The 27,034-nt window shown below is 39.3% G+C and overlaps 1 protein-coding gene across 1 annotated transcript in view; it reads left to right on the top strand.

Moving 5' to 3' along the window:
- Nucleotides 1-22,397, top strand: part of Nup155 (nucleoporin 155) — a 51,499-nt gene extending 29,102 nt beyond the window's left edge. Inside the window, exons 21-35 of the mRNA XM_057789904.1 lie at nucleotides 283-380; nucleotides 1,788-1,918; nucleotides 3,685-3,876; nucleotides 4,791-4,929; nucleotides 5,638-5,773; nucleotides 7,435-7,588; nucleotides 7,760-7,864; nucleotides 8,659-8,813; nucleotides 10,387-10,516; nucleotides 11,128-11,241; nucleotides 12,662-12,782; nucleotides 13,217-13,327; nucleotides 16,721-16,857; nucleotides 18,616-18,722; nucleotides 19,769-22,397. Coding sequence (XP_057645887.1) covers nucleotides 283-380; nucleotides 1,788-1,918; nucleotides 3,685-3,876; nucleotides 4,791-4,929; nucleotides 5,638-5,773; nucleotides 7,435-7,588; nucleotides 7,760-7,864; nucleotides 8,659-8,813; nucleotides 10,387-10,516; nucleotides 11,128-11,241; nucleotides 12,662-12,782; nucleotides 13,217-13,327; nucleotides 16,721-16,857; nucleotides 18,616-18,722; nucleotides 19,769-19,907 — 1,969 coding nt within the window. The 3' untranslated portion in view covers nucleotides 19,908-22,397. The remainder of the gene's footprint in view (nucleotides 1-282; nucleotides 381-1,787; nucleotides 1,919-3,684; nucleotides 3,877-4,790; nucleotides 4,930-5,637; nucleotides 5,774-7,434; nucleotides 7,589-7,759; nucleotides 7,865-8,658; nucleotides 8,814-10,386; nucleotides 10,517-11,127; nucleotides 11,242-12,661; nucleotides 12,783-13,216; nucleotides 13,328-16,720; nucleotides 16,858-18,615; nucleotides 18,723-19,768) is intronic.
- The last annotated feature ends 4,637 nt before the right edge of the window (nucleotides 22,398-27,034 follow it).

Here is a 27,034-nt window from a genome sequence, read left to right as displayed (position 1 = left end):
TGGTGACTTCTGCATCCAGCAATAATAGCATTTGAAAAAGTTGCATGAGCAGGCAATATTTTTAGTTAATGTTCGGAAATAAAAATGTGTTTAAACTTGCTGACTGTTAAGACTGACCCTCAGTCGCTGTAGCTTTAGTGACTGCCAATTGTTCGCTTTCACGCTAGTGCACGGACTGTGCGGTCTTGCTTTACTAAAAGAAGTTAAGCTGCACACACGCAGGAGAAGAGAGACAGAGAGAATTGTTTGGCGCTGTCAAACTTACACTGTTTTCTGTTTCAGTACTACAGCCAAGGTGCAGCAGCGGCTGGTAGGATTCATGCGTCCTGAGAATGGAAACACTCAGCAAATGCAACAAGAGCTGCAGAGGAAGTTTCATGGTAAATTATTTCTTGTGGTCAGTACACACGTGACCCCACCAAAGTGTTGCACTACCTAAATAGGAAACAATGGGCTCTCAGAGTGAACATGTCTGAAAACACAAACTTATTATTATTATTAAAGTGCCATCTTTGTGGTTGAAAAAGTCGAGTAGCATAGAAATTGTTTATTTCCATAATTAGCTTTACTTCACAGTATATGAAAGTATATACTTCAAAAATTTGTGCTTCTTTGCCACCAGAAGGCATGATACACTCTGATGAGTTTCTTCTTCATCACAGTGACATACATTGACCATAAAGCTGACCATTTCAGTTATTTTTTTATTCAGTTTTCAACAACTTCAAACATGTATATGCATTCTGCTTCCACTCTCCTCCCTTCCACTCTAGTCAAACTCCCATACACAGCCCAGTTCCTCGAGACAGAGTTCAGTCGGGGCCATCTGGGTGATCGCTGGTTTGGGAGTATCCATTGAAGCTGGTGGGCTCAACAGTGGGGACACAGCCGAGGAACCGATTCCCTTGTCTCTGAATGTATTCCCGCGGAATACCCGTGCTCAACTTTGGCCCCGGAGTCCCTGTGACGTAGACAGTTGAGCATCTTCAGTATAGTCACATCGCTGAGCAACTGTTCCCGGTGTGCCTCTCCGGAACTTTTCATCATTCAGTAGTGAAATTCAGTGTAACCACCACACAGCAGTTCCTTTTTTCCCTGTCTTCAGTTCATGGCACCTACCAGTTTATTTTCATCTTCTGTCCTTAGACTTCCTCTGGGTACTTGGTATGACCAGTTTTCTTCATTTTATTACTGGCTTACTTCACTTAGCATACAGTTTTTACATTCATTCTTGTTATAGGATGTGTTAGAATTTCCAGTTTCAGATTGAATAACATTCTATTGTATTAATATTATACACAATATAGAATGTTTATCCACTTTGTCCCTTTTGGTGTATTCTACTTATTTATTTAAAAGATAAGGCAAAATTATCTTGACTGATGGAGTTTAATAATGTACGAGGGTATATTAATGTAGGGTTTGAGGAACTCGGTCCTGAGCAACATGGTGGTGCCTTCCAGAAGGCCTTCTAAGTTACCGTTGTTTCAGTGGCACTGTGTGGGAAGTAGTCCAAACGTCCTCTGGCTGGGAACCTTCAAATGTGGCATAAAATGAGACAAACACTGCAGTGTTTTTATTTTTCATGTTTGCATATGCGATTGTTTTTCATGTGTATACACACAAATGTATTTCCTGAGGATGAAAATATGAAGCTATCAGTGGTAATTGTTGCTTGTGGTGAAGGAGGGAGAAATGTGGGAATTTCACTCTTAGCTATGTTTTATTTGACATCAGACAACAGTTCACCTTGCTGTCATATTTCATTAGTTGTGTTTTGTCATCAGAGGCACAACTGAGTGAGAAGATTTCACTTCAGGCAATCCAGCAGCTGGTTAGGAAATCCTACCAGGCCCTGGCTTTGTGGAAGCTCCTTTGTGAACATCAGTTTACTGTCATTGTAGGAGAACTTCAAAAGGTGAGGCAAGTTTGTCCTTTGGGGTTGTTTGATACTCTAAGTACTTTAGTCTTGACTTTGTTGTTGTCGTTGTTTTAAGAAGTTTATGTGCGCCAGATGTGGTGGCGCACACCTTTGGTCCCAGCACTTGGAGGCTGTGGCAGGAGGATCTCTGTGAGTTGTGGGCCAGCTTGGTATTTGTAGTGAATTATTTCCAGGACAGCCAGAGCTGTGTACACAAAAACTCCAACTCAAAAAAAAAAAATAGAAAAAGAAAGAAAAATTGATGTGGAATCATGTTCTGCATGGATGTATATAAGAGCACCCCATGCCTGTCTGGTGCTTCCCAAGGAAGGTATCAAGATTCTGTGGAACTCGAGTTACAGATGGTTTTGAGCTTCCATGGGGGTTCTGGGAATTGAACTTGAGTACTTTGGAGAACAGTCAGTGCTCCTGACTGCTGAGCTGCCTCTCCAGCCTCCTTATGTCTTGGCTGTTAGCAGCATTTCAAGTGAAATAGTTATACCCTGGGCCTCTCTATGGGCACCCAAAGAGTGGTTATGGTTGTTGTTGTTGTTGAAAGCTTTTCTTATTTTTAAGCATGGTTTTTTTGTTACCCCTTTTTACAATTTAAAACTCATATTCACTTGGTGAAAGCTATCTTATTTTCCATGCCATCCGAATTTTGTCAGATTGTAAATTCAGGGCAGGTCCTTTTTTACCACACCTGTCGTCTGTGATCCATCGTGAGAGCTTCCTTTCCTTCCATTGTCAATTATTTTCTAGGGGAATGCAAACTAGGTGTTTGCCCCCAAACTTGCCATATCTTATTGATATTTTTGTTGAAATTTAAGAAAATACATTCCTGTAAAATGTATCCCTGTCTAACTTACTGAACTATAAATGACTTTACCCTTTTGAACTCTATCTTAGCAAGCAAATTTGTTCAAAATGCTGGTCAAATTTTCTTTACATGTAATGTTAGAATCCTAATATTATTTAGGAAAAGTAAATGAAAGCTCAGAATCTTCTTTGTTTGTTTGGCTTTTTTGAGATAGAATCTCACTTTGTAACTCTGGCTGTCTTGAAACTCAGTAGTACTCCAGGCTGGCCTTGAACTGACAGAAATCTGCCTGCCTCTTTCCCTCAAGTGCTGAGATTAAAGGTGTGGGCCACCACACCAGCTTTAGCCAGAAATTCCACTGCCTGGCTTGTAGCCATAGTTTTAAAATGTGGCCTTGTGATTGCTTCCAAAAGCAAAGTGTTCTGGTACTAGTAGTGACTCTGCCTTGGCTCGATTTTTCTCATATATAAAGTCGGAGGTTTGAATTAGAACTACTGAAGGTTACCTCCAACTTTTATGTGTTTTATTGCAATTTATTGCAGAGCTGTGTATCAGTGGTTTAGTGTATTTTCTTTGTCAGTGTTGGGAATTGAACCATGGCCTAATGGCTAAGCTGCGCACTCAGTCCTATTTTCTCATTCAGATTAGAGTCTACTGGTATTTATGGTATCTTTTGTTATTAATGAAATCTAAGCTTTGTGGCTCATGCCTGTAATCCCAACATTTGGGAGAAGGAGACGGTATTCTGTGTGTTGTATTCTGCCAGCCAGGTCTTTATAATAAGTTCCAGCCCAGCTAGTGCTACCTAGTAAGACCCTGTCTCAAAAGCGAAAGCAACAATGAACAAACAAAAAAGAAAAAAGAAAGAAAAAGAAATTTCAATTTGTGACTATTTCTATTTAATATTTCTATAGTTTTGATGAAAGGTTTTCTCTCATTCTAGGAATTCCAGGAGCAGCTAAAGATCACCACCTTTAAGGATCTGGTGATCAGAGACAAAGAGCTCACTGGTGCATTAATTGCTTCTCTTATTAGCTGCTACATCAGAGACAATGCAGCTGTAGATGGCATTAGTTTACACCTGCAAGACATCTGCCCGCTTCTGTACAGCACGGATGATGCAGTTTGTTCTAAGGTGAGGTGCTTCACTGTGTTCTTGAGTGTTTTTATAGATGAGGGTCAGTGTGTTGAAGGGTTTGGAGAACTCGTGGTTTTCCATATATGACCTCAGGGCTATCTCTTAATATGTTCTGGTCTTAGAATCCTCAACTAAGAGGGGGTTGAAATACATGATTTCTTAAAAACACATATGTACTCTTTAAGTGTTATATATAGAAAAGTCTTTGATAGTATTTTTAGGCAATGTTTTAAAAGTCCAAGGTCATAGGCCTGGAGAGATGAATCTGTGATTAAAAGCACTGACTGCTCTTCCAGCGGACCAGGTTCAATTTCTAGTACTCCTGCAGCAGCTCACAACTGTCTTTAATACCAGTTCTGACACCCTGTTCTGACATCCATGGGCATCAGGAACAAGCATGCTGCACAGACATACATGCAAGCAAAACACCCATACACATAAATTTAAAAAAGACAAAGGTTAGCAATTAAGGAAAATAACCTAATTTAGAAATTAAGAAAATTTATTCACTAAGAAATTTGTTTTCTTCATAGAAAGTAAAGAAAATCATTAAGACTTTAAGTAAATCTGGAATGAATCAAAGTTAATGAGGCAATTCTTATTGATCCTTCCCTACAGGTGAAAAAAAAATAACTAAGTGTCACATGATGAACTGCCTGCTGACCAATAATGTACTGACTAGGCAAGAGCATTCCCAGACAGAACTGTCTGACTTAACATACTTGGCAGAGGAATTAAGACTAGCTAGGATTTTTTTGGTCAAAAACTTTTCTTCCTAAAATTAAGAAGTAAGTTTGTAGAGTTTTTATCTCAAATAATAATATACCACATGTAAATTTAGACAGACTAAAAAGACAGCATCATCTGCCTACTTGATTTTGTCCCTTTGTAAGCTTTTGTTATCTCTCTAGGCAAATGAGCTTCTTCAGCGATCCCGACAAGTTCAAAATAAGAGTGAAAAAGAAAGAATGTTAAGGGAATCTCTGAAGGAATATCAAAAAATCAGCAATCAAGTCGATCTCCCCAGTGTTTGTGCTCAGTATAGGCAAGGTGAGAAGCAAGCTGCTCTTTGTATCTTTTTCTCAACTCGACACGATTGCCATACAGCAGGGTGAGAGTCTCTTCCCAAATGCGGATCATCTGGCATCCATGGCCGATGATACTTTGAATTGTGTAGATTTTCTTTTCTTGTCTTTGGAGATCAAACGTAGCACCTGAACATGTGCCTCAAGTGCGTATTTATGTTTGAGACAGTCTCATGTCTAACTCAGGCTGGCCTTGAGTGCCCTGTAGCCAAGGGTAGCCTTGAGCACCTCTCAAGCATGAGAGATTATACACACCTCCTCTGTTTTTGGCTATTAATACAGACTTTTTGATTTTGAAATTTTGGTCATTGTCAAATTATACCACTGAGTTTTACTTACTTTTAACATGTGTAAAATTTTTTGACTAATCTTAAAAGTAAGAACTGTGACTGTTAGCAAAGAATCATGTTTTTTTTCTCTGAAACTGCTTTCTGTTAATTTTATGTATAAAGGTTCTTTTGAAGAAGGGATCCATTAATAGCTGCCTTCCACACATTAGGCCCCCCCCTTTTTTTATAAGTAGACGCATCAGCACCTTTGTGATGCTGTCATCAGAATAGCAAACATTTACTAGAAATACAACTACAACTTTCTGGTTCCCTTGTGTGCCTGCTAAGGAAAAGCACTGGCATCTTAGTAGTAAGCTCTTAGCGTTGGCTTTTCTCTCCATCAGTGCGCTTTTATGAGGGTGTGGTGGAACTCTCTCTTACTGCTGCTGAGAAAAAAGATCCTCAGGGTCTTGGACTCCATTTCTATAAGCATGGAGAACCAGAAGAAGATGTTGTTGGTCTTCAGACTTTTCAAGAGAGGTAAGTTCTTGAGCCTTGGCTGATTGTCAGGTTTTATGAGAGAGGTCTTTTATATATAAAATTTTGATTGATAATATAGGAAAGGAACAGCCAGGTAGTGGTGGCGCACGTCTTTAATCCCAGCACTCGGGAGGCAGAGGCAGGCGAATCTCTATGAGTTCGAGGCCAACCTGGTCTACAAGAGCTAGTTCCAGGACAGTCCCCAAAGCTACAGATAAACCGTGTCTCAAAAAACCAAAATAATAATAATAATAGTAATAGTAATATATAGGCACGGAACACTATAAGTGCAACCCTTATTAAATTTAATTATGTTCTTTAAAAGAACTGGTTTTTATCAAGTCCTGAGTGAGGATTATAATTCCTTTTCTAGAAAAAATCTCAGTCTTACAAAAATTGAAAAAGCACAAGTATTTTGTGTATTTTTGCATGTGATATGCACATACAGATCTGCACACTTGGAAGCCAGGGGAAGATAGCATGTGACCGGTTTTCTGTCAGTCTCCACAGAACTCCTTTGCAGGGTCTCTCACTAAAGCTGGAGTCGGGCTGGCAGGCGGCAGGTGCCAGCAGTCCTTGGGCCACTCAGTGCTGGGGCTACTGCCCTGGACATGGCCAGTCTGTAAATCTGAATACACGTCCTCGGGCTTGCACATCAAGCTCCTTTTCATCTGCTGAGCTGCCATTGGCCTTACAAGCGATTTTTATTGTGTTTTTGTTTGTTTTGTGACAGTCTCACTATGTTTCCCTGGGGAAACTGGAAATGTGTGTAAACCAGTCTGTACTCGAACTCTGATCTTCCCTGTTCCCAAATACTAGGATTGAAGGCATGTATCACCATACTTGTCTTTTATAAATGATTTTTGACCTGCAGCTGTGGGGGTTTTCTTTTATTTATTTATCTATTTTTTCTTTTAAAACTTTATTATATTTTTTGATATTCCTGATTTGAGAATAAAACTGGCTTCCTTTCCAGTTTCTAGTTTGAGGCATAAATGTTGTTTTTTGTGGTTTTGCCCTTCTACATTTAACCAAATCTTTTGAAAAGTATATTGGAGTTTTTGAGGGAGCGATAGAGGATACAGGGTGCTTTTGTTTGGTTTAGGAGGTTTTTTCTTTTGAATTTATTTATTTATTTATTTATTTATTTATTTATTTATTTATTTATTTATTTTGGTTTTTTCGAGACAGGGTTTCTCTGTGGTTTTGGAGCCTGTTCTGGAACTAGCTCTTGTAGACCAGGCTGGTCTTGAACTCACAGAGATCCGCCTGCCTCTGCCTCCCGAGTGCTGGGATTAAAGGCGTGCGCCACCACCGCCCGGCTTGAATTTATTTTTATATCAGGTATATGAGTGTTTTGCCTGCACATATATGCATCACTTGTACCTCATATCTGTGGAGTTTAGAAGAGGATGTCAGATCTCCTGGAACTGCAATTCCATAGGTTATGATCTGCCGTGTAGTTGCTGGGAATTAAACCCTAGTCCTTGGAAAGGGTAGCTGTGTTCTTAACTACTGAGCCATCTCTCTATTCCCTTGTTTTAGATTTTGAAACAAGCTTCACAGTGCTGCCTCAGCCTCTGTGTGTTGGATATTGACACAGGGTCTTATGTATCCTGGGCTTGCCTAAGATGAGAAGTAATGGACCTTTTCTTTTTCAGATTAAACAGTTACAAGTGCATTACAGACACTCTTCAGGAACTGGTGAATCAGAGTAAGGCTGCTCCTCAGTCTCCTAGTGTACCCAAAAAACCCGGTCCTCCGGTGTTGTCATCAGATCCCAACATGCTGAGCAATGAAGAAGCAGGGCATCATGTAAGGGACAGAATGGAATGCATGCATTCTGGAAGTGGGGTTTACTGGAAAGGGAGGAGCGCTTACCCTCGACCTGTTTTCTCACCAGAAGTTTGGGGGTGATGGGCGATGTGTTATATCCAGCAAGAACGCCTTTAACCATCCTAATCTTCACTGTTTTGTTTATTTTAGTTTGAACAAATGCTTAAACTGGCTCAGCGATCGAAGGATGAGCTCTTTAGTATTGCTCTGTATAACTGGCTAATACAAGCTGACCTTGCAGATAAACTACTACAGGTAAAACTAGTGTTTGTAAATAAGTTCATATTAATTTATATTTCCAGGTAACATAACAATGGTTCTTGTAGATATAGGAAATTAGTTTTTCATCCTATATATAACATTAAGTGTTATTATAAAGCTAAGAATATAATTTCTTTTTCTATGGAGCAATGTTGTTTAGAGGCTGATTTGAACCGTAGCGTGTGGGTAGGAGTCTCTGGGTTAGTATTTAGGCTCTGCTCTTAGGTCCCAGGGTGACTTCTTTTCAAGTATCAGTGTTCTTTGATTTATAAACTTGAGACCTGGGGTTTGATAGTGCCAAGGGTGCCTTTTGGGCTCAGAGCCAGTAACTGTGTTCTCAATGTTCATTATAAGAGTTAGAATTTTGGGCTGGAGAGATGGCTCAGAGGTTAAGAGCATTGCCTGCTCTTCCAAAGGTCCTGAGTTCAATTCCCAGCAACCACATGGTGGCTCACAACCATCTGTAATGGGGTCTGGTGCCCTCTTCTGGCCTTCAGGCATACACGCAGAAAGAATATTGTATACATAGTAAATAAATAAATAAATATTTAAAAAAAAAAAACAGAAAGAGTTAGAATTTTATACTGAATTTTTTATTAGGGTGTTATAGAAAGTTCTTCATTAATTACTTCAATGAAAATCATTTGTAATGAGAAAATGATTTTCCTCTTGATGTTGGTTTCGGTTTTACTTATTTTCATAAAAGAAGGCACGCCCAAAACGCACTGTTTTCTACTTTCAAAGCACATAGGTGGTCACAACATTCTCTGTGTAACCACAACCTCTAGATTGCCTCTCCATTTCTGGAGCCACATCTAGTCCGAATGGCCAAAGTGGATCAGAATAGAGTTCGCTACATGGATTTACTCTGGAGATACTATGAGAAGAACAGAAGTTTCAGCAGTGCTGCTCGTGTCCTATCCAAACTGGCTGACATGCACAGGTATGGTCTCTAAGAGTCTCAACTGTAAGGAATAGGACAGAGCCGAGTGTGCAGTTACGTCCATTGGAACCCAGGGAGGCCAGCCTAGGCAACATAGTGAGGTCTTCCGTCAAGAGTGTGGGGAGGACTGCGAGGGTAGCCCACTGATAGTGCACGTGCTTAGCACAGTCTCCAGTGGCCTCCCCCTGAAGAGAAAGCTGAGAGTTCAGTTATGGCCAGTAGGAAGACTGAGGCAAAACACTAATGCACGTGAAATAAAAACAAATCTTTTAAAAAACGATTAACTGGGGCTGGGTGGTAGTGGCGCACGCCTTTAATCCCAGCACTCGGGAGGCAGAGACAGGCAGATCTCTGTGACTTCTAGGCCATCCTGGTCTACAAGAGCTAGTTCCGGAGCAGCCAGGGCTGATACACAGAGGAACCCTGTCTCGAAAAAGAACAGAGTGAAACAATAACGGATGAGCTGTTTTGCACTATTATTTAACTGTAAGTGTTCTCCCTTAAGAGATCGGCCAGTTGTCCTGTCAATCCTCTACCCATGAGTCTAGCCCACAGGAAAACTAATTCACCTGAAGGTATGCTAGGGACAGGGAGGAATAATTAATTATCCCCTTAATGAGACAATCCACTTATCCTTGAAGACGCCCCTGCTTTGGTATAGTCTATTTTCCCAAAGCTTTGATCTCCCAGATGCTCTGAACGTCATCCCTCTTTTCTCTGGCTGGCATCCAGGCCACACAGATCCATTTGCCTTTGCCTCTGCCTGCCCCTCATGTGACTGCTTACGGGTAAAGTTGTTTCTCTGTTTCTCTTCTTCATCTTCCTCCTCCAGGCTGCTGCCATGGTTTACAGCTTACATGCCCTGATAAAATGGTCTCCAGGTTTCTTTGTATTCCTCTTAAAATTCTTTTATTAATGAAAGAATGTAAAACAAAAATGTAAAATAAAAGAACCCTATTTTCCCCAGTAATATGCTTTCTATTCCCTTAGTGATAACAAAAAACAATAAAATTTTAGGTTTTTTACATAATCATCAGTATTTGTTGTCTAAAATTATGAACTTCTCATTAGAAAGCTAAAGCAATTGGGCAAACATGACAGCGCAGAGCTATAATTCCAGGACCTGGAGTTGATGCATGTTCCAGGCCAGTCAGGGTCTGCATAGTGAGAACTTGTCTTTAAAAAAAAGAAAGAAGGCTGGAGAGATGGCTCAGTGGTTAAGAACATTGCCTGCTCTTCCAAAGGTCCTGAGTTCAATTCCCAGCAACCACATGGTGGCTCACAACCATCTGTAATGAGGTCTGGTGCCCTCTTCTGGCCTGCAGGCATACACACAGACAGAACATTGCATACTAAATAAATAAATAAATAAATAAATAAATAAATAAATGAAAGAAAGAAAAAAGAAAAGAAAAAAATAATTAGATCTATTTTTTTAAAATAAACACTAGTTTTTTTTATTTCAATTAGTTAATTATTGTGTTCTGGTCTTAAAATAGTATGTCTTACTTGATATATTTGAATCTTCAGATCTTAAGAAACAACATAGCTAAAATTATGGATTTTCCCCCAGCACAGAAATTTCGCTTCAACAGCGACTAGAATACATTGCTCGAGCCATTCTTAGTGCTAAAAGTTCCACTGCCATTTCATCAATAGCTGCAGATGGTGAATTCCTTCATGAATTAGAAGAGAAAATGGAAGTAAGTAATACAATACTTAGTCTGTGTCATGTAGAATAGTACCACAGTTACACCACTGTCTCCTTTCCCCCATGAATTGGAATTCTGTAGTCCTTATTAATTATAAATGCTTCTGTTCATGTATGTTTTTGTCATGTTTTGATATTAATCTTATGGAAACCATGTTGGGACATAGAGGCATATGTCTAGTTCTTGTTTTGTTTAACATTCCCCACTCACTCTTCAGCAGCCATTGGGTTGCATGGCATTCATTGTTCATTCTGGGATGACCTAAAGAGTAAATGAAAGGAGTAGACTGAACTGCTTGGCTATGATTGTCCATGACATGCCGGACTTCCTTTCTCCTTTCTGGAGTGAACTCACGTCACATGGCGTTCACAGTCTAGAAAGTTTTCTGCCTATGATGATTGAGTTACTCATGGCAGTTACATTGGACAGCTCATTTCCTGTGGCATTAGTTACATTGAGAGGACAGTCTCTTGCAATTAAGTCTGTATTAGTACACTATATTCACTTTAGCAAACTTAAACTTTTAGACAAAGAATCATTTCTTCCAGTACCTGTTGAATATTATACAGATATTAATACATTACATTTTCTGTTGAAACTAGGTCGCTAGGATCCAACTTCAAATACAAGAGACACTACAAAGGCAGTACTCCCATCATTCCTCAGTACAGGATGCTATTTCTCAGCTGGATTCTGAGCTGATGGACATCACTAAGGTAATAAAACACCAGCGAGAGTCCTGTAATCATCATCTTGTTTTTAGAAATCCCTGTTGGGTTTTTTTGTGTCATTTTCTTCATGGGAAAGTAAGAAAGTTCCCTTTGGCAGCTTGTCACTGGACTGATAAGTTCCTGCTACTGCACATGACTCTTTGTATGACTCCTAGAAAAGGTAGAGCTGCTCCTGCCAAGCCAGTCACCATGACATCCTTGTTAACCTCGTATTAGAGTTCTGTTAAAGCCAGCAGGGTTTTCTGTTGTTATATTTTGAGACAAGGTTGTAGATGGAAGTTTCTGTCCCACCCGGTCCCACAGCCATTCAGTCCCAAATAAACACACAGAGGCTTATATTAATTATAAACTGGTTGACCTATTGCTCAGGCTTATTACTAACCAGCTCTTATAACTTAAATTAACCCATAATTCTTATCTGTGTTTAGCTATGTGACTTTGTACTTTTTCTCGGTAAGGCATTCTCATCTTGCTTTCCCTGCTGGCTGGTTGGTGACTGCGTCTCTGCCTTTCCTCTTCCCAGAATTCTCCTAGTCTGGCCGTCCTGCCTATACTTCCTACCTGGCTACTGGCCAATCAGTGTTTTATTAAACCAATACGAGTGACAAATGTTTACAGTGTACAAGAGCATTATCCCAAAGCAAAAGGTCTCACTCTGGAACCCTGCTGGTGTTGAACTTGTGGTAGTCCTTCTGCCTCTGTCCTTGCTTCCCATGTGCTGGCATTACAGGCACATGCCATCACACCCAGCTTATTTGTAGCCTTATTGTTTACTTTTGTTTAACTTTTCAAACTCTTCGGCCCTGCACTGTTCTTGCAGTTCCTACTTCTAGTCATTCCTGTGTATAGTTCCAAGTCCTCTCTAACACCCTGAGGTCCATTGTTCTCATGGTTCTTAACCTGATTTAGAGGACACTTATTCTAGAATGTTGATTGAGCAGCATCCTCCTCCTAGCTAAGAAATAACACGTGTCTGCTGAGACCTGTTTGAGGGTACTTATGGAGACCCTGTCTCAAAAGAAAAGTGCCAAAGCACTTTTGAGCTCTAGTGCAACATTACAATTGGAAAATTCCACATGTGACTTTTTATGATAAATCATCATCAAAACACCCAGTGTTATTAAAAATTTTGCATAAAATTTCCCTTGGTCAATAAAAGTGTACATGAAACATGTGAATGTCACATTTAAACTTGGATCCCATTCCCAGTGTATCTCATGTGTATATATATGTACATATTTTAAAATATTTGTTCTTAAGAATTTTGTATGATACTCAACTTGCATCATTTTTATGATATTTAGATAAAATATTTGATTATTTGTAATTGAAATATATACTTCACTATTAATCTCTGAACACTGACCTGTAGTTGAATGTATAATTTTGGGATTTCTTTCCACAGCTTTATGGGGAATTTGCTGACCCGTTTAAACTTGCAGAGTGTAAACTTGCAATCATTCATTGCGCTGGGTATTCAGATCCCATATTGGTACATACACTTTGGCAGGATATCATAGAGAAAGGTAAGTGTCCCCATTATAGGAACGTTACCCTGTGTTTCTTAGTGATCCTGAACAATAGAAGCTGCTAGCCATAGCTAATGTATCTAGGCTTTATGGAAATGTGCTATATTTGCCAAATAGAAAGGATGTAGCGGGTATGTGATTACAGTGAAAAGGTGATCGTACAGAGTGTGTCCCTGGTGAATATTTGGGAGCATGCTCAGGGAAAGTGTATATAGTGCATTTGATATATACCACCTCATAATTACCTTAAACATGTCCCTTAAAATCTTGTAACTAGTACTATAGTGAGATACATATCAGACACTCACAGAAGCACAGAATCTGCTAATTACAATTGCAAGTATCAGTCCTGAAGTTGAAGAAATTAAGTAGCCAGTGTAAACATTTCACATTCAAAACAGTTGTGATTTCTATTGACATGTCTCTTCCAGAACTGAATGACAGTGTAACATTGAGTTCATCAGATCGAATGCATGCTCTCAGCCTCAAGCTTGTCCTCCTTGGCAAAATCTATGCCGGCACACCTCGATTCTTTCCTCTAGGTAAGCCATAACCTTGCTATCTTACTTTCTGTTAATGTTCCCCATTGGAAAACTTTATTGCCTTTATAGCAGATTATAGAGTTTCTTTTTGCCATTCAGAAAGAATCCCTGAAGAATAACAGAACTTGATAGTTGACTGTAAAATTTTTTATGAACAGCTTTCTAAGTTTTTATATCAGTTTAGGAATTGGGCTGACTGATAAATGATATAGTTTAAATGTTTATACTGATGGGAAAACCACTGTCTAGTAAGAAATTAAAATGGCTAATAATTTTATGTATTGGTAATTTGAGATTCAGCTGTTTGGTATTACATTAAAGGAGTGTGTGTGTGTGTGTGTGTGTGTGTGTGAGAGAGAGAGAGAGAGAGAGAGAGAGAGAGAGAGAGAGAGAGAGAGAGAGAGAGAGCGCATTTTGGTCTGAAGCTCAGTCTCTCTTTCATCACCTCACACTTTCTCAGTTTCTCTTTTCCTTCCTCACTTCTTCCCTCTTCCCTTTTTCTGTGTGTAGTGCTTGGGTTTGAACCCATGTTCTTGTACATCCTAAGCAGGTTTTTGTGCTACTGAACTATGCTGGGCCATCACGTGGGTTTTTAAAATCGGTTCTAAGTAGATAGACTGGCTTTAAATATGGGATTCTTTTACCTTACCTTCTTGTGTTCTGAGATCACAGGCATGTGTTAGCAAGCCTGGCTTTTCTTTTTTTAAAGAACAAAGAGACTAAAATTTTAATTATCAGAACTTAGTTCTTGACTAGATATGCTGAGTGTAATTGTTGTGAGCCAATTGCTAACTCAAATTTTCTTTTTGTTATGAAAACAGTAGCTATTAAGTAGGATACTAAATATTTATTACATTATTTTTAAAATTTGAGAGGTAGAAAAATATTCATAATCACACATTAAATCACCTATTTAGTCTATTTTAGCCTTCCCTGGGGTTTAGCCCAGGGCCTTGTACATGTTAAGCAAGTGATACTGAATGATACATCATTGCTAAATCACTTGCTGGTTTTGAAATGAACATTCAGACTTATAGACCATCTCAAATACTAAGATCTCTTTGTTGTCAGAGGTACTTCAGCTGTACTGTGTCCATGCCTCTTCGCTGACAGGAAAATAAGGAAACTGGCTGCTAGGCGTGCTTGCTGCTCTTTCAGAGGGCCTGGGTTTGATGCCCAGCACCCACACAGCAATTCACAAATTCCAGTTCCAGGGAACCGAAGCCCTCCTCTGGCTCCATGGGTTTCTAAACAAACACGGTATACATAAATTCATGCATAATGTACATGCAGATAAAATAAATAGATAGACTTATGTGGTATTTGGATTTTTGATAAGCATGTGAAAACAGTTAAGTTTGGGACCATTTGGCGGTCTTTTGGCTTTGGTGTAGATTTTTAATTATGTTAACCCTGAGTTGTGGCTGTCAGAGTAGCACAGGTTTGGTGACTGAATAAGCCACACAGAGTTCAGACAATCCAAAGTTCAGTCCCAGCGCTCGAGAGGCGAGACGGGCAGCCCTCTGGGTTACATAGTGAGATCCTGACTTTCGAAGGAAAAGGAAGAAATGTTAAATAGTAAATTCCAGAATGGCATGGTGGCATATACCTTTAGTCCTAGCACTTGGGAGTCATAGGCAGACTTATCTCTGTGAGTTCAATTGCTGTTTTTTGTTGTTGTTGTTGTTTTCTTTTGTTTTTGTTTTGTGATACCTCTGTCTGTGGACATTTAATATTGGTTATTTTTAGTATCATAATTAACAAATGTGGTTAAAGATTATTTATAATAAGATAGTAATGGCTGTTAAGAATGAATGCATATTGAGGCAGGTGTTTTGGCACTTGCCTATAATCCCAGCAATGGGGAGGATGGGACAGAAGTACCAAGCATTTAACTAAGTAAATACATGGATTAAAACGTTTTGCCTGGCGATGGTGGCGCACGCCTTTAATCCCAGTACTCAGGAGGCAGAGGCAGGCGGATCTCTGTGACTAATAGGCCAGCCTAGAGCGAGTTCTAGGACAGGCTCCAAGCTATACAAAGAAACCCTGTCTGAAAAGAAAAGGGAAAAAAACATAATATTTTCAAGTTGGGGTGTAGTGATCCTCTCTCAGGTTGTGGATACACACATGTCTTACAGAGGTGTGGCAGTTATCAAGTTCTATCCAGTAGTGGAATTATTATCGACCTTCTTTTGGATTTCATAATTTTCTCCTAATATCCTTAAAGTGTGCAATGTAATGGTTTTAACACTAACCTGTGTGTGTGTGTAACATGACCCAGTCTACTTTAGAGATTTTCATCATCCCCAAAGCAACCCCGTACTCAATAGCTAACACTTCCTAGTCTTTCCTCCCCTTCAGCCCTAGCAACTACAAGTTTACTTTCTGTCTCCAGTTTGCATGTATATATTTACTTTCATTTATTTGTTTGAGGTTATTTGGTATTGGATTTTTTCCCCCCTGGGGATTATACCCAAGTCTTGTACATACAAGGAGCATGTTTGTTGTTTTTTGTTTAGAGGCAGAGAGTAGTTCTTATGCACATTGATAAATGTGAATATGGAGGTCAGGAAACTTCGCTAAGCATGACTTAGCTTTGTTTGTTTGTTTGTTTGGAGATTGGAGAGGTCCTAGTAAGCTAGGCTGGTTACTTAGCAAGCCCCAGGAATCCACCTGTCTCTGGCTCTCCACTGCTGGGATTACAGGCCTATATCACCACATCTGGCTTTTTTTTATGCTATCAAATTTAGTTTTGATGCTTTAAAGGCAACCGTTTTCTCAAATGGCATAGCTCCTAGCCCCAAGATGTGTTTGGAGTTCTTTTTCAGATAGCTACTAGAAACTGCTCATTTAATAAGAAAACAGTTGAGCAGTTTGCTGAACCAAGGGTTAAAGTTCCATATTTCTGGGGTTAGATGCTGGGTTAGCAGTAAGAGCCCTTGCTGCTTTTACAGAGGACCAGAATATAGTTCCCAGCACCCACATGTCTGTAACGGAGATGTGATGCCTTCTGCCTGATCTGACACCGGGCATCACATGGTGTTTGTGTGTACATGCAGGCTGATGCCTTCTGCCTGCGCTGACACCGGGTATCAGATGGTGTTCATGTGTACATGTAGGCTGATGCCTTCTGCCTGCGCTGACACCGGGTATCAGATGGTGTTCATGTGTACATGCAGGCTGATGCCTTCTGCCTGCGCTGACACCGGGTATCAGATGGTGTTCGTATGTACACACAGGCTGATACCTTCTGCCTGCGCTGACACTGGGCATCACATGGTGTTCATGTGTACATGCAGGCTGATGCCTTCTGCCTGTACTGACACCGGGCATCACTTGGTGTACATGCAGGCAAAACACTCATCCGAATTTCTGACTTTTTCTTTTCAGATTTTATTGTGCAGTTCTTAGAGCAGCAGGTTTGTACTTTAAACTGGGATGTTGGCTTTGTGATACAAACCATGAATGAAATTGGAGTGCCTTTACCTAGACTACTGGAAGTTTACGATCAGCTCTTCAAGTCACGGGTAAGAAAATCAGAATGATCTTCCCTGAGTTTCCTGAGATATAGAGTGAGGTATTTTGATTCCATATTTACAGGTATCTTATCATTTAGGCTACATGTTTTCAGTGGAGATTGGCTTCAACTGTGCAAGTAAAATAAACTTTGGACTCTTAATCGAGGGTTGCCTTGCTTTGGAATACTTATTTGTAATATTGATAAACATAATTAACTGGGCAGTGGTGACACAGACCTGTGATCACAGCACTTGGGAGACAGAGGCAAGTGGATCTCTGTGAGTTTGAGGTCAGCCCGTCTACAGAGCAAGTTCTAGGTCTGCCAGAGCTGTTATGCAGAGGAACACTGTCTGAAAAAAACAAACAAACAAAACCATAATTATACGTATTTACTCATGTATTAATAGATAAACCAAAGTATGGAATTATTTCTGGGGATCAAATCCTAGGGCCATGCACATGATTGACAAGTGTTCTGTTCTACCATGAAACTAATTCCCCACCCAACTTGTTTTAAGCAAGCAAAATTGACAGCACATTTATTCATGTAACCTCATTTTGTAAAATCTTTTTTTTTTTTTTTTTTTTTTTTTGGTTTTTCGAGACAGGGTTTCTCTGTAGCTTTGGAGCCTGTCCTGGAACTAGCTCTTGTAGACCAGGCTGGTCTCGAACTCACAGAGATCCACCTGCCTCTGCCTCCCGAGTGCTGGGATTAAAGGCGTGCGCCACCACCGCCCGGCCATTTTGTAAAATCTTTTGAGGGAATAGGGAGATCTCAACCTAGAAGTAAAGTGCTTCTAGCCCAAGTTTGATCTGCAGAACCCATATTAAAAAAATGCAATGGTGTATATTTGTATTCTCAGTCCTGGGGAGACAGACACAGGTACATCCTGGGGCCTTCGAGTTAAGGTGGACACCTGCCGAGCAACAGCATCCTAGGCTGTCCTTTTCTCTGGCCTCCATGTGTTTCCCTGCCCCATATGTAGTGTGTGTGTGTGTGTGTGTGTGAGAGAGAGAGAGAGAGAGAGAGAGAACACAATAGTAGCATCTTTCAGTGCTTTTTTGGTTTCCTGAGACAGGGTTTTACCATATAGTCTAGGCTGGCCTTGAACTTAGGATCTTCCTCCCTTAGCTCTCTCAGTGCGTAATGTGACCCAGGTGATGTTTTCTCCAAGGCTCTTCTAAGAACTCAGCTGAGTCCTGTAGGCCATATTGAAAATGGTGTGTCTCCATCTTACAAGAAGACAAGGATAGAGCACCAAGCAGTCTGCTCTAGTTGGGTGGGTAATAGCAGATTACGGTTTTGTGACTGCTAGTTTCTTTTACTCTAGGATCAGACTGCATAAATTCAAAAGAAAATGGATCACAGTCCATAGAGATATCAGTTTTTCTTTAATTTCACATTACATGTTCCAATGATAAATAATTCCTAAAAATATCAGAATATGGTCTTTTATTATTTGTGTTTGTTTCTTTTGTTTTCTTGAAACAGGCATTACTGTGTAGTGCTGGCCCTCCTAGAGTTCACCCTGTAGGTCAAGCTGGCCTCGAACTCACATCTACCTGTCTGTGCCTACAGAGGACTGGGATTAAGGACATGTGCCACCAAGTTCAGCTTCTAATGCTTTTTAAGGAAATTTTGCTTGGATTCCAAAGACTTTGTTAATCAACATAAATAATTAAGCAAAACACACACACACACATATTTGATGAGTCATAAGACAAATTGTGCCTGTGTATACATACATATTTTTTTCTCTTAATAGGATCCATTCTGGAACAGAGTGAAAAGGCCACTGCACCTTTTGGATTGTATCCGTGTATTACTGACAAGATATGTTGAGAATCCTAGCCAAGTTTTAAACTGTGAGAGGTAACTATGAATTAAATAGACTTACGGAAAAATTGTAAGCGTCTCCAGTAAGTACCTGGGTAACAAGTTAGGAGTGAGTGTGAAGAGCTCTGAGAGCAGTGGTTCTCACTCTTCCTGCTGCGGCCACCCTTCATACAGTTCCTCACGGTGTGCCGGTACAGTTCCTCACGGTGTGCCGGTACAGTTCCTCACGGTGTGCCAGCCCCAACCATCAATTCTTTTCTTGGCTACTTCATAAGTGTAATTTTGCTATTGTTGTGAATTGTAATGTAAATAACTGATATGCTACCCCCAAAAAGGTCATTGCCCACAGGTTGAGAACCACTCTCTAGAGATGACAAAGAAGTGTTAGAGAATTTCTTAGGTACATTAGCAATAACTATTTGAATGATAACCTAACCATTAGCATTCATGAAGATCAGAAAATTTTCAACTGTGGTCCTCAATTTTCTAAAGTGAAAATAATTTACAAGCTATTCTATGTTCCTTCTTATAACCTAGGATCAAGAGTTTCCTATTCTGTCTTTGTGGTATGATTTCAAAGAAAAGTCTTTTTAAAAGCTGAAAAATTTTAAATAATTTTAAATAATAGTAATAAAAATTAAATAAAAAGTTAAATAATATTAATAACTCCTCAACTAATCCTCAAATTGAAAATGGTGATTCTAAAGGGGAACTCCACCCGAGTTCCCCCATTTCCTGCTACTTACCATATACTCTGTAATCTAATTCTTGCTTTTCAATGGGACTATAAGAAAGTTAATCAAAACTTGTCTGAAACAGCCCTTTGAAGGAAATGGGTAAGTAATAATGGTTGAGGGTCTGAATCAAGGGCTCAGTGGTTAAGGCACTTTGTGCTTTTGTGGAGGTCCTGAGTATAAGTTCCAGCACTTATAACAATATTGCAGTGTTTCTGATGCCCTCTTCCAGCCTCCCAAGGGTACTGGACAGCTACAGATGCCGGCAAAGCTCTCATACATATCAAACTAAATGGATAAAATCACTGAAAAAAGTAAATGTATGACCTGATATCTTTCCCTTTACAGGAGAAGATTTACAAATCTCTGCCTGGATGCTGTTTGTGGTTACCTGGTTGAGCTCCAGTCAATGAGTTCTTCAGTGGCAGTACAAACCATCACTGGGAATTTTAAATCTCTTCAAGCAAAGTTGGAACGACTTCACTAATTACTGTAGTAGATTTTCTTTCTTCCATTTTGGTCTGTAAAATAAAAACTCAGCTGGGTCCAGAAATCAGGTGTTGTATATCTAAGAATTTTGATAGAAATTTGTTTTTAATAAGTGATTATTATTAGCTACTACAAATAGTACATTTGCCAGATGAATTATTTTTTATGACTGTTTTTGTTTTGTTTTGTTTTGTCTTATTTTTGTTTAGTTGGGTCCAGGTATGTAGTTTAGTAATAGAATGTTTGTGTGGTATGTAAAATGTCCTAGATTCAATTCCCAGCACCACACACAAACACATCAATTTGCAAAAAAACTGAAATAAGATTATATATGATTCTGACAAACAAAGATAATGTTATTTTAAATTTTACTACTGGCAACAATTTTGAATTTATCTTATTTGTTTCCAGTTTTATCCAGTATTAGAACTTCTAGGCTATGCCAGGTATGGTGACACACTTTAAATCCGGCACTTGTGGAGACAATGGCAGGCAGATTTCTGGAACTCACACCAAGTTCCAGGCTAGCTAGGGCTACATAGTAAAGCCTTGTCTCAAAACAAACAAACAAAAAAGCCAAACACCTTATAGACTGAATCGGTTCCCATAGCATTGGATTCTGTAATAGTCCTTAAATACGCATTTTTTAAAAGTTAATTTTTAGAAAATATTCTGAACCATTAATTGTATCCACTATAAATAACCCTTTAGGTTCTCTCTCCTTTCTTTTCCATTCACCATAAATATGTACATTCGATTTTTTTATGTATACATTTTTTATATATGTGTATATATGTGTGCTGGATATGTATGTATGTATGTATGTATATACAGAATTGTTTGAGCATGTTTGATAAATTTGTAACACTGTTGTATCTAAAACCTACATGATCAGCCAGCTGTGGTGGTGCATGCCTTTAATCACAGCCCTTGAGAGGCAAAGGCAGGGGGAACCCTTGATTTAAAGGCTAGCCTGGTCTACATATTGAGTTACAGGTTAGCCACAGTTGTACATTGATTATTGTTTTCTGAGAACCCTCACTCTCAAATTGTATATGCTTCAAGACAGCAGCAGCATCCTGGAATTTGTTACAAATTAAATTCCTAGGTCTTGTATCAGATTTACTTGGACATAAATGCCTATCGTTGTGGTTTTGGCCCTTCATGTCATATCGAAAGCAACTGTAGATCTTACTGTTTTCTGTAGCTTATATTGTTGTTGTTATTATTATTATTAAGTTCCCTCTCTGATTGGATTTTTCCAACCCCTTTCTTACCAATGACCACAACACAAGTTTTACCTAAGACATAGTGGATAAACCTAAATTGCTAGTAATCTAGTTTTTAACTTTTTTTTAATAGTGCTGGGTTGAAGGCCAGGTGGTGGTGGCATATACCTATAATGCGAGCACTTGGGAGAGTTCAAGGCCAGCCAGGTCTACGGAGTAAGTTCCAGGTTAGCTAGGACTGTTAAAACAGAGAAACCGTCTCCCAAAAAAGAAAAAAGAAAAAGAAAAAGAAAGAAAACAGAATAGTGTTGTGTTGTGTTGAATCCAGGGTCTTCATCCCAAGCAAGTAAGTGCTGTGCCACAGAAACCATGCCCTCCGACGCTGAATTAATTTTAACATGTTAGAATTGCTAAACTAAGAGTTCCAAAGTATTTATTATCAATTGACAAAAGGAAAGAGTAAGAATGACTAAGGCTCACAAGGCAAGAAAAAAGGAAAACTCCTATCCACTCTCTTAGGTTTATTTTATTGTGTATTTAGTTTTTTTGTTTGTTTGTTTTAACAAAGTCTCACATAGCCTTGGCCAGTTTCAGACTCTGTAATTGCCTAGAGTGATCTTGAATTTCTGATCCTCCACCCTCCACGACCTGAGTGCTAAGACTATACACATGCTTCATCATGCTCATTTTTGTGGTGCTGGGCAGTAAACTCAGGGTTCCTTACATGCTGGGGAGGCACCTAGCTCCCAAACCCCCTTGTTGGCAGGGTCTCACTATGTACCCCAGGCTGGCTGTAGACATACTCTGATCCTCCTGCCTCAATCTTCCAAGCACTGGGAATCCAAGCACATGCCACCATATCCAGCTTCCATTTGATTTATGCAACTGAACTGTTAACTTCTGTTGGCTGTCACTATTGTAAGTCCGACAGGTTTGTAATATATCTTGAATATATTTCTATAACTACTTTTATGTTTTCCTAGATTGTAGGTTTCCTTGTCCACATTTTTTTCTTTAGAATTCAACTTTCCTTTCACTTACAGTGTTTGAATGTGTATTTCATAAAAGATCAAAATACCACGAATTGGATATCACTACCTCATATTTTCAGCTTTCATTCTCTTAAGTTTAACTTCTTTGGGCTATAAAATGACTGCATTGGATGTATTGATGACTTCAGCATTTAAAATTCTGTCATGCTTATTTTAAATGAAGATCTTGTTTAAATACTTTAATGTGAATCCATTTCTGCTAGAAATACATGCCACTATCTCCAGTTATGTTTTTGTTTTTGTTTTTTTTTTTTTTATTTTCGAGACAGGGTTTTTCTCCGTAGCTTTTTTGGTTCCAGTCCTGGAACTAGCTCTTGTAGACCAGGCTGGCCTCGAACTCACAGAGATCCGCCTGCCTCTGCCTCTTGAGTGCTTGGATTAAAGGCGTGCGCCACCACCGCCCGGCCTCCAGTTATGTTTTAAGTGTAATTACATATTAACACATTAATGTATGTGTTGCATATACTCACTCATCTGGGCAAGGCGGCACTTGCATAATTACCACGCTCAGGAGTCTTAGATGGAAGGACTCAAGTTCAAGGCCTGCTTTGCCTCAATGGTGAAATCCTATCCCCAAAAATATATGGAGAGAAATGTATAGAGATGACTATACACACATATTCACAGTACCTTTTTGTAAATCTGCAGGATACAATGTCAAAAAGTATGGAATTGACAGATATCGGAACACTGTGCCCTTTATTTTTATAGTACATTTTGAGACCCTTCACAATAGCCACAAATAGCATAAAATATCTTGGAGTAACTAACCAAACAAGTGGAAGAACTGTATGACAAGAACTTTAAATATTTCAAGAAAGAAATTGAAGAAGACACCAGAAAATGGAAGATCTTCCATGCTCTTAGGTAGCTAGAAATTACATAGTGAAAATGGCGATCTTACCAAAAGCAATTTGCAGAATCAATGTAATGCCCATCAAAATCCCAGCAAAATTTTTCGCAGACTTCAAAAGCACCATACTGAACTTCCTATGGAAAAGCAAAAAACCCAGGATAGCCAAAACAATCCTGTACAATAAAAGAACTTCTGGAGGCATCACAATCCCTGACTTCAAACTCTACAGAGCTACAGTACTGAAAACAGCCTGGTATTGGCATAAAAACAGGACAGCCAATGGAACTAAACTGAATACAGATATTAATCCACACACCTATGAACACGTGATTTTTGACAAAGAAGCAAAAAGAATATCAAATGGAAAAAAGAAAGCATATTCAACAAATGGTGCTGGCCTAACAGGATGTCAACATGTAAAAGAATGAAAATAGACCCACATTTATCACCATGCACAAAACTCAAGTCCAAATGGATCAAAGACCTCAACACAAAGTCACCTACACTGAACCTTATAGAAGAGAAAGTGGGAAGTACTCTTGAACACATTGGCACAGGAGACCACTTCCTAAATATAATCTCAGCAGCACAGACACTGAGAGAAACAATAAATGGGGGGACCTCCTGAAACTGAAAAGCTTCTGTAAAGCAAAGGATACAGTCAACAAGACAAAACGACAGCCTATAGAATGGGAAAAGATCTTCACTAACCCCACATCTCCAAAATATACAAAGAACTCAAGAAATTGGTCACCAAAAGAACACATAATCCAATAAAAAAAAATGGAGTACAGACCTAAACAGAACTCTCAACAGTGGAATCTAAAATGACTGAAAGACATTTAAGGAAATGTTCAACATCCTTAGTCATCAAAGAAATGCAAAACAACTCTGAGATTCCATCTTACACCTGTAAGAATGACCAAGATCAAAAACACTGATGACAACTTATGCTGGACAGGTTGTAGGGAAAAGAGAATACTTTTGCCTTACTGGTGGGAATGCAAGCTGGTATAGCCCCTTTGGGTGTCAATGTGGCTATACTACTCAGTGAAAAAAATTTCATCTTGAAATTTGTGGGCAAATGGAAGGAGCTAGAAAATATCATATTGAGTGAGGTAACCCAGACCCATAAGGAAAAATATCATATGTGACTTTTAGACATAAAGCAAAGGAAAACCAGCCTACAATTTACAATCCCAGAGAAACTAGACAACAAAGAGGACCTTAAGAGAGACATAGATCTAATGTACATGGGAGAGGGTAGAAGGGGAGGAGACAGGACAGGAGGGGAGTGGAGAAAAATGTATACCTCAATAAAAGCAATTTAAATAAAATTTGAGGGTTTATTCAGGTGTGATCAGAAGCCTTCCGTCTGTCTAAGTTGTCTTTTATGTTAGACATTTTTCTCACTTTTTTCCATATTGACAAAAGATCCATTATTTCATTTTTTATTCTTATAAGAGATGATAGGATTAGGTTATTAACAAAGTAACAAAAATATGGAGCTTGTTTTAGCAAGAATGAATCGACCAGCAAAAGTAAAAACCTAATGTCTGACTTTCCTTGTGTTTAGATCTAGATCTCAGAATTTTCAGGTCTCTAATTCAAAGGGATTACTCATATAATCCCCCATGGCCTACGGTCTGCGATCTGTACTTTTCATCTTTATTTTTTGTCTCTTTGCTGTTAGTTTGTCCCGTACCTCCTGGAAGAGTATGGGTAGTGTGATTGTGTTAGCTCTAACTTGGAAGTGCAACAGAAAAAGGTCTATGAAGTGCTTGTATTTACCCATCTCTAGTTGTGGACTCAGTCTTGGATTTACAAGTCTCACCAGAAATGAAACCAGAATTAAGTACTTTTGCCCAGAACAAGATGCCAGACACACAAGATCTGCCTGCATCACCACTTCACATGTTTTGATGAAAACTGTAAACCTTAAGATCCAAGAAATGTATTCCAGAGCTGGATATAGAAGACCACCCCAAGATGCATAATCAAATTCTTAGCTGACTGAATAAAATTAATAATACTTAGCCTAATAAAGGACATCTGTAACAAATAGCTAAAATCACAATGGAGAAAAATGATTTCTTTGCAGAGGGGAACAAAATAAGAATGTCTTTGCCTTGCCCACCCTTCTGTTTAGTATAGTGGTGAAAGTCAATGTGTGCATGATATGCAGGCTGTGGGGATAAGAAAAGCTGTGCAGGGAAGGTGACTTGACTTGAAGACTTTACTTTGGCTCCTCAACAGCCACATAAAAAGCTACGACAATTGCTGCACACATGTAATCCCACCATAGTGCTAGGAGCAGAGACAGGGATGCTAGGGCTCACTGGTCAGCCCCTGTATGCAAATGAAATGAGCTTCAGGTTTTGAGAGAGACCTTGTTTTGGGGGAAAAAGTGATTAGGGAAGAATATTCCTTAAAATTGACCTCTGGCTTCTGTGTGCACATAGAAAAGAAAAGCTAAAGCAAATCCCTTCATTCACGGATAAAACTGGCCACATGAAAAAATACAGAATGTACAAAAGGAGCCAAATAACCAAAACTATTTATATTAAGTTGAGCAAAATCCCCAGGTTATAAAGTCGATGTGCGGAAAGCATTTGGATTTCTATATACCAGCAGCAAATAATAAAAAACTTTTCATTAAGAGTGGAGTGTGCCAATACCTCAGGCACTTGGGAAGAAGGTTGAAGATGTTTGAGTCAGTTTGAAGTCAGTCTAGGCAACATAGCAAGACCTTGTCTCTAAATATGTACGTGAATAAAAACTAAAAATACCACAAACAATTTTTAGGTTGGTTTATTCTGTTTTTATATGCATGAGTATGTTGCCTACTTGTATGACTGCGTACCATGTATCTGGTGGTCACAGAGGTCAGAAAATGCAATTATTGATTCCCTGGAACTGGAGTTACAGATGGTTGTGAGCCACCTTGGGGATGCTGGGAACTGGACCCAGGTCCTCTGCAAGAGCAGCCAGTGCTCTCTGAGCCACCTCTCCAGCCCAAGAAACATTAATTTTAGCTGAAGTTCAATGTGTATGGTCTGAAAATGACCTTATAGTACTATAAAGAATTGAATGAGAAAAAAAAGTTAGTTCTTACCAAATGGATGTACAAACTAAGTACATTCCTAGTCAAATTCTTAGCTGGCTTTTTGAAAATGAAAATTGACAGATTATAAAATGCATATAGAAGGTTCAGCTGTTATGGGTATCTGATGGCCTGAGTTTATTGCCAGGATCATGTGGTAGAAAAGAGAAAACTGATTCCTATGTGTTGTCCTTTGACCTCTACATGTGTTCCCACAAGCACAAATGGAAGAAAGTTTTCCTACTGAGTTGTTGATCTAGGCTGCCCAAGAGACTCCCCAAACAATGTAAGCCATTGCTTTTGCCCTTCGTTCCTTTCAGAAGAAGGTAAAGCTACATCCCTATTGCTGAAGACAGCTTGCACTTCACACAGACTCAGAAGAACTGAGCTGGATCTGACCTGAAAACTTCTTTCCTAAGCTCTTGCTTTCATTAGTACTAGAAGGAGATATGCAAGGTACCAAAGAAGGGAAGCCATCACTAATCTTACCAAGCTCTGATGCCTGTGAACCACAGCAGTGCACAGCATGGCAAGGTATCCCTAGAAGCGCAATTGGAATTCATATCCTGGCTGTTGCTAACAGCTAACAGGAGGATAATTATACCTGGACCAGGAAATCAAGCCTTGGACCATTGAGGTTACGGATCTTGAGGAGAACCTATTACTTCCATTTTGCTAGACCAGCTTAATTTCCAAGTCCATTCCAGAAATTATCCTTAATACCCCAAAATAAGTGTAGCTTTTCCCCATCATCAAAGAAGCATCTCTTTGTGGCAGAGATACTGAAAACCACAGCTTAGGCTCAGAGAACATCACAGAAAATGGAGTTGCATGATACCAAGAACCAGAAGACCAGGAAGTGTGCTGCGAGATTGTGTCTCCTAT

The sequence above is a fragment of the Chionomys nivalis genome, chromosome 15, assembly GCF_950005125.1.
Source record: "Chionomys nivalis chromosome 15, mChiNiv1.1, whole genome shotgun sequence".
NCBI lineage: Eukaryota > Metazoa > Chordata > Mammalia > Rodentia > Cricetidae > Chionomys > Chionomys nivalis.
This window is presented reverse-complemented; position numbering and strand designations above follow the sequence as displayed.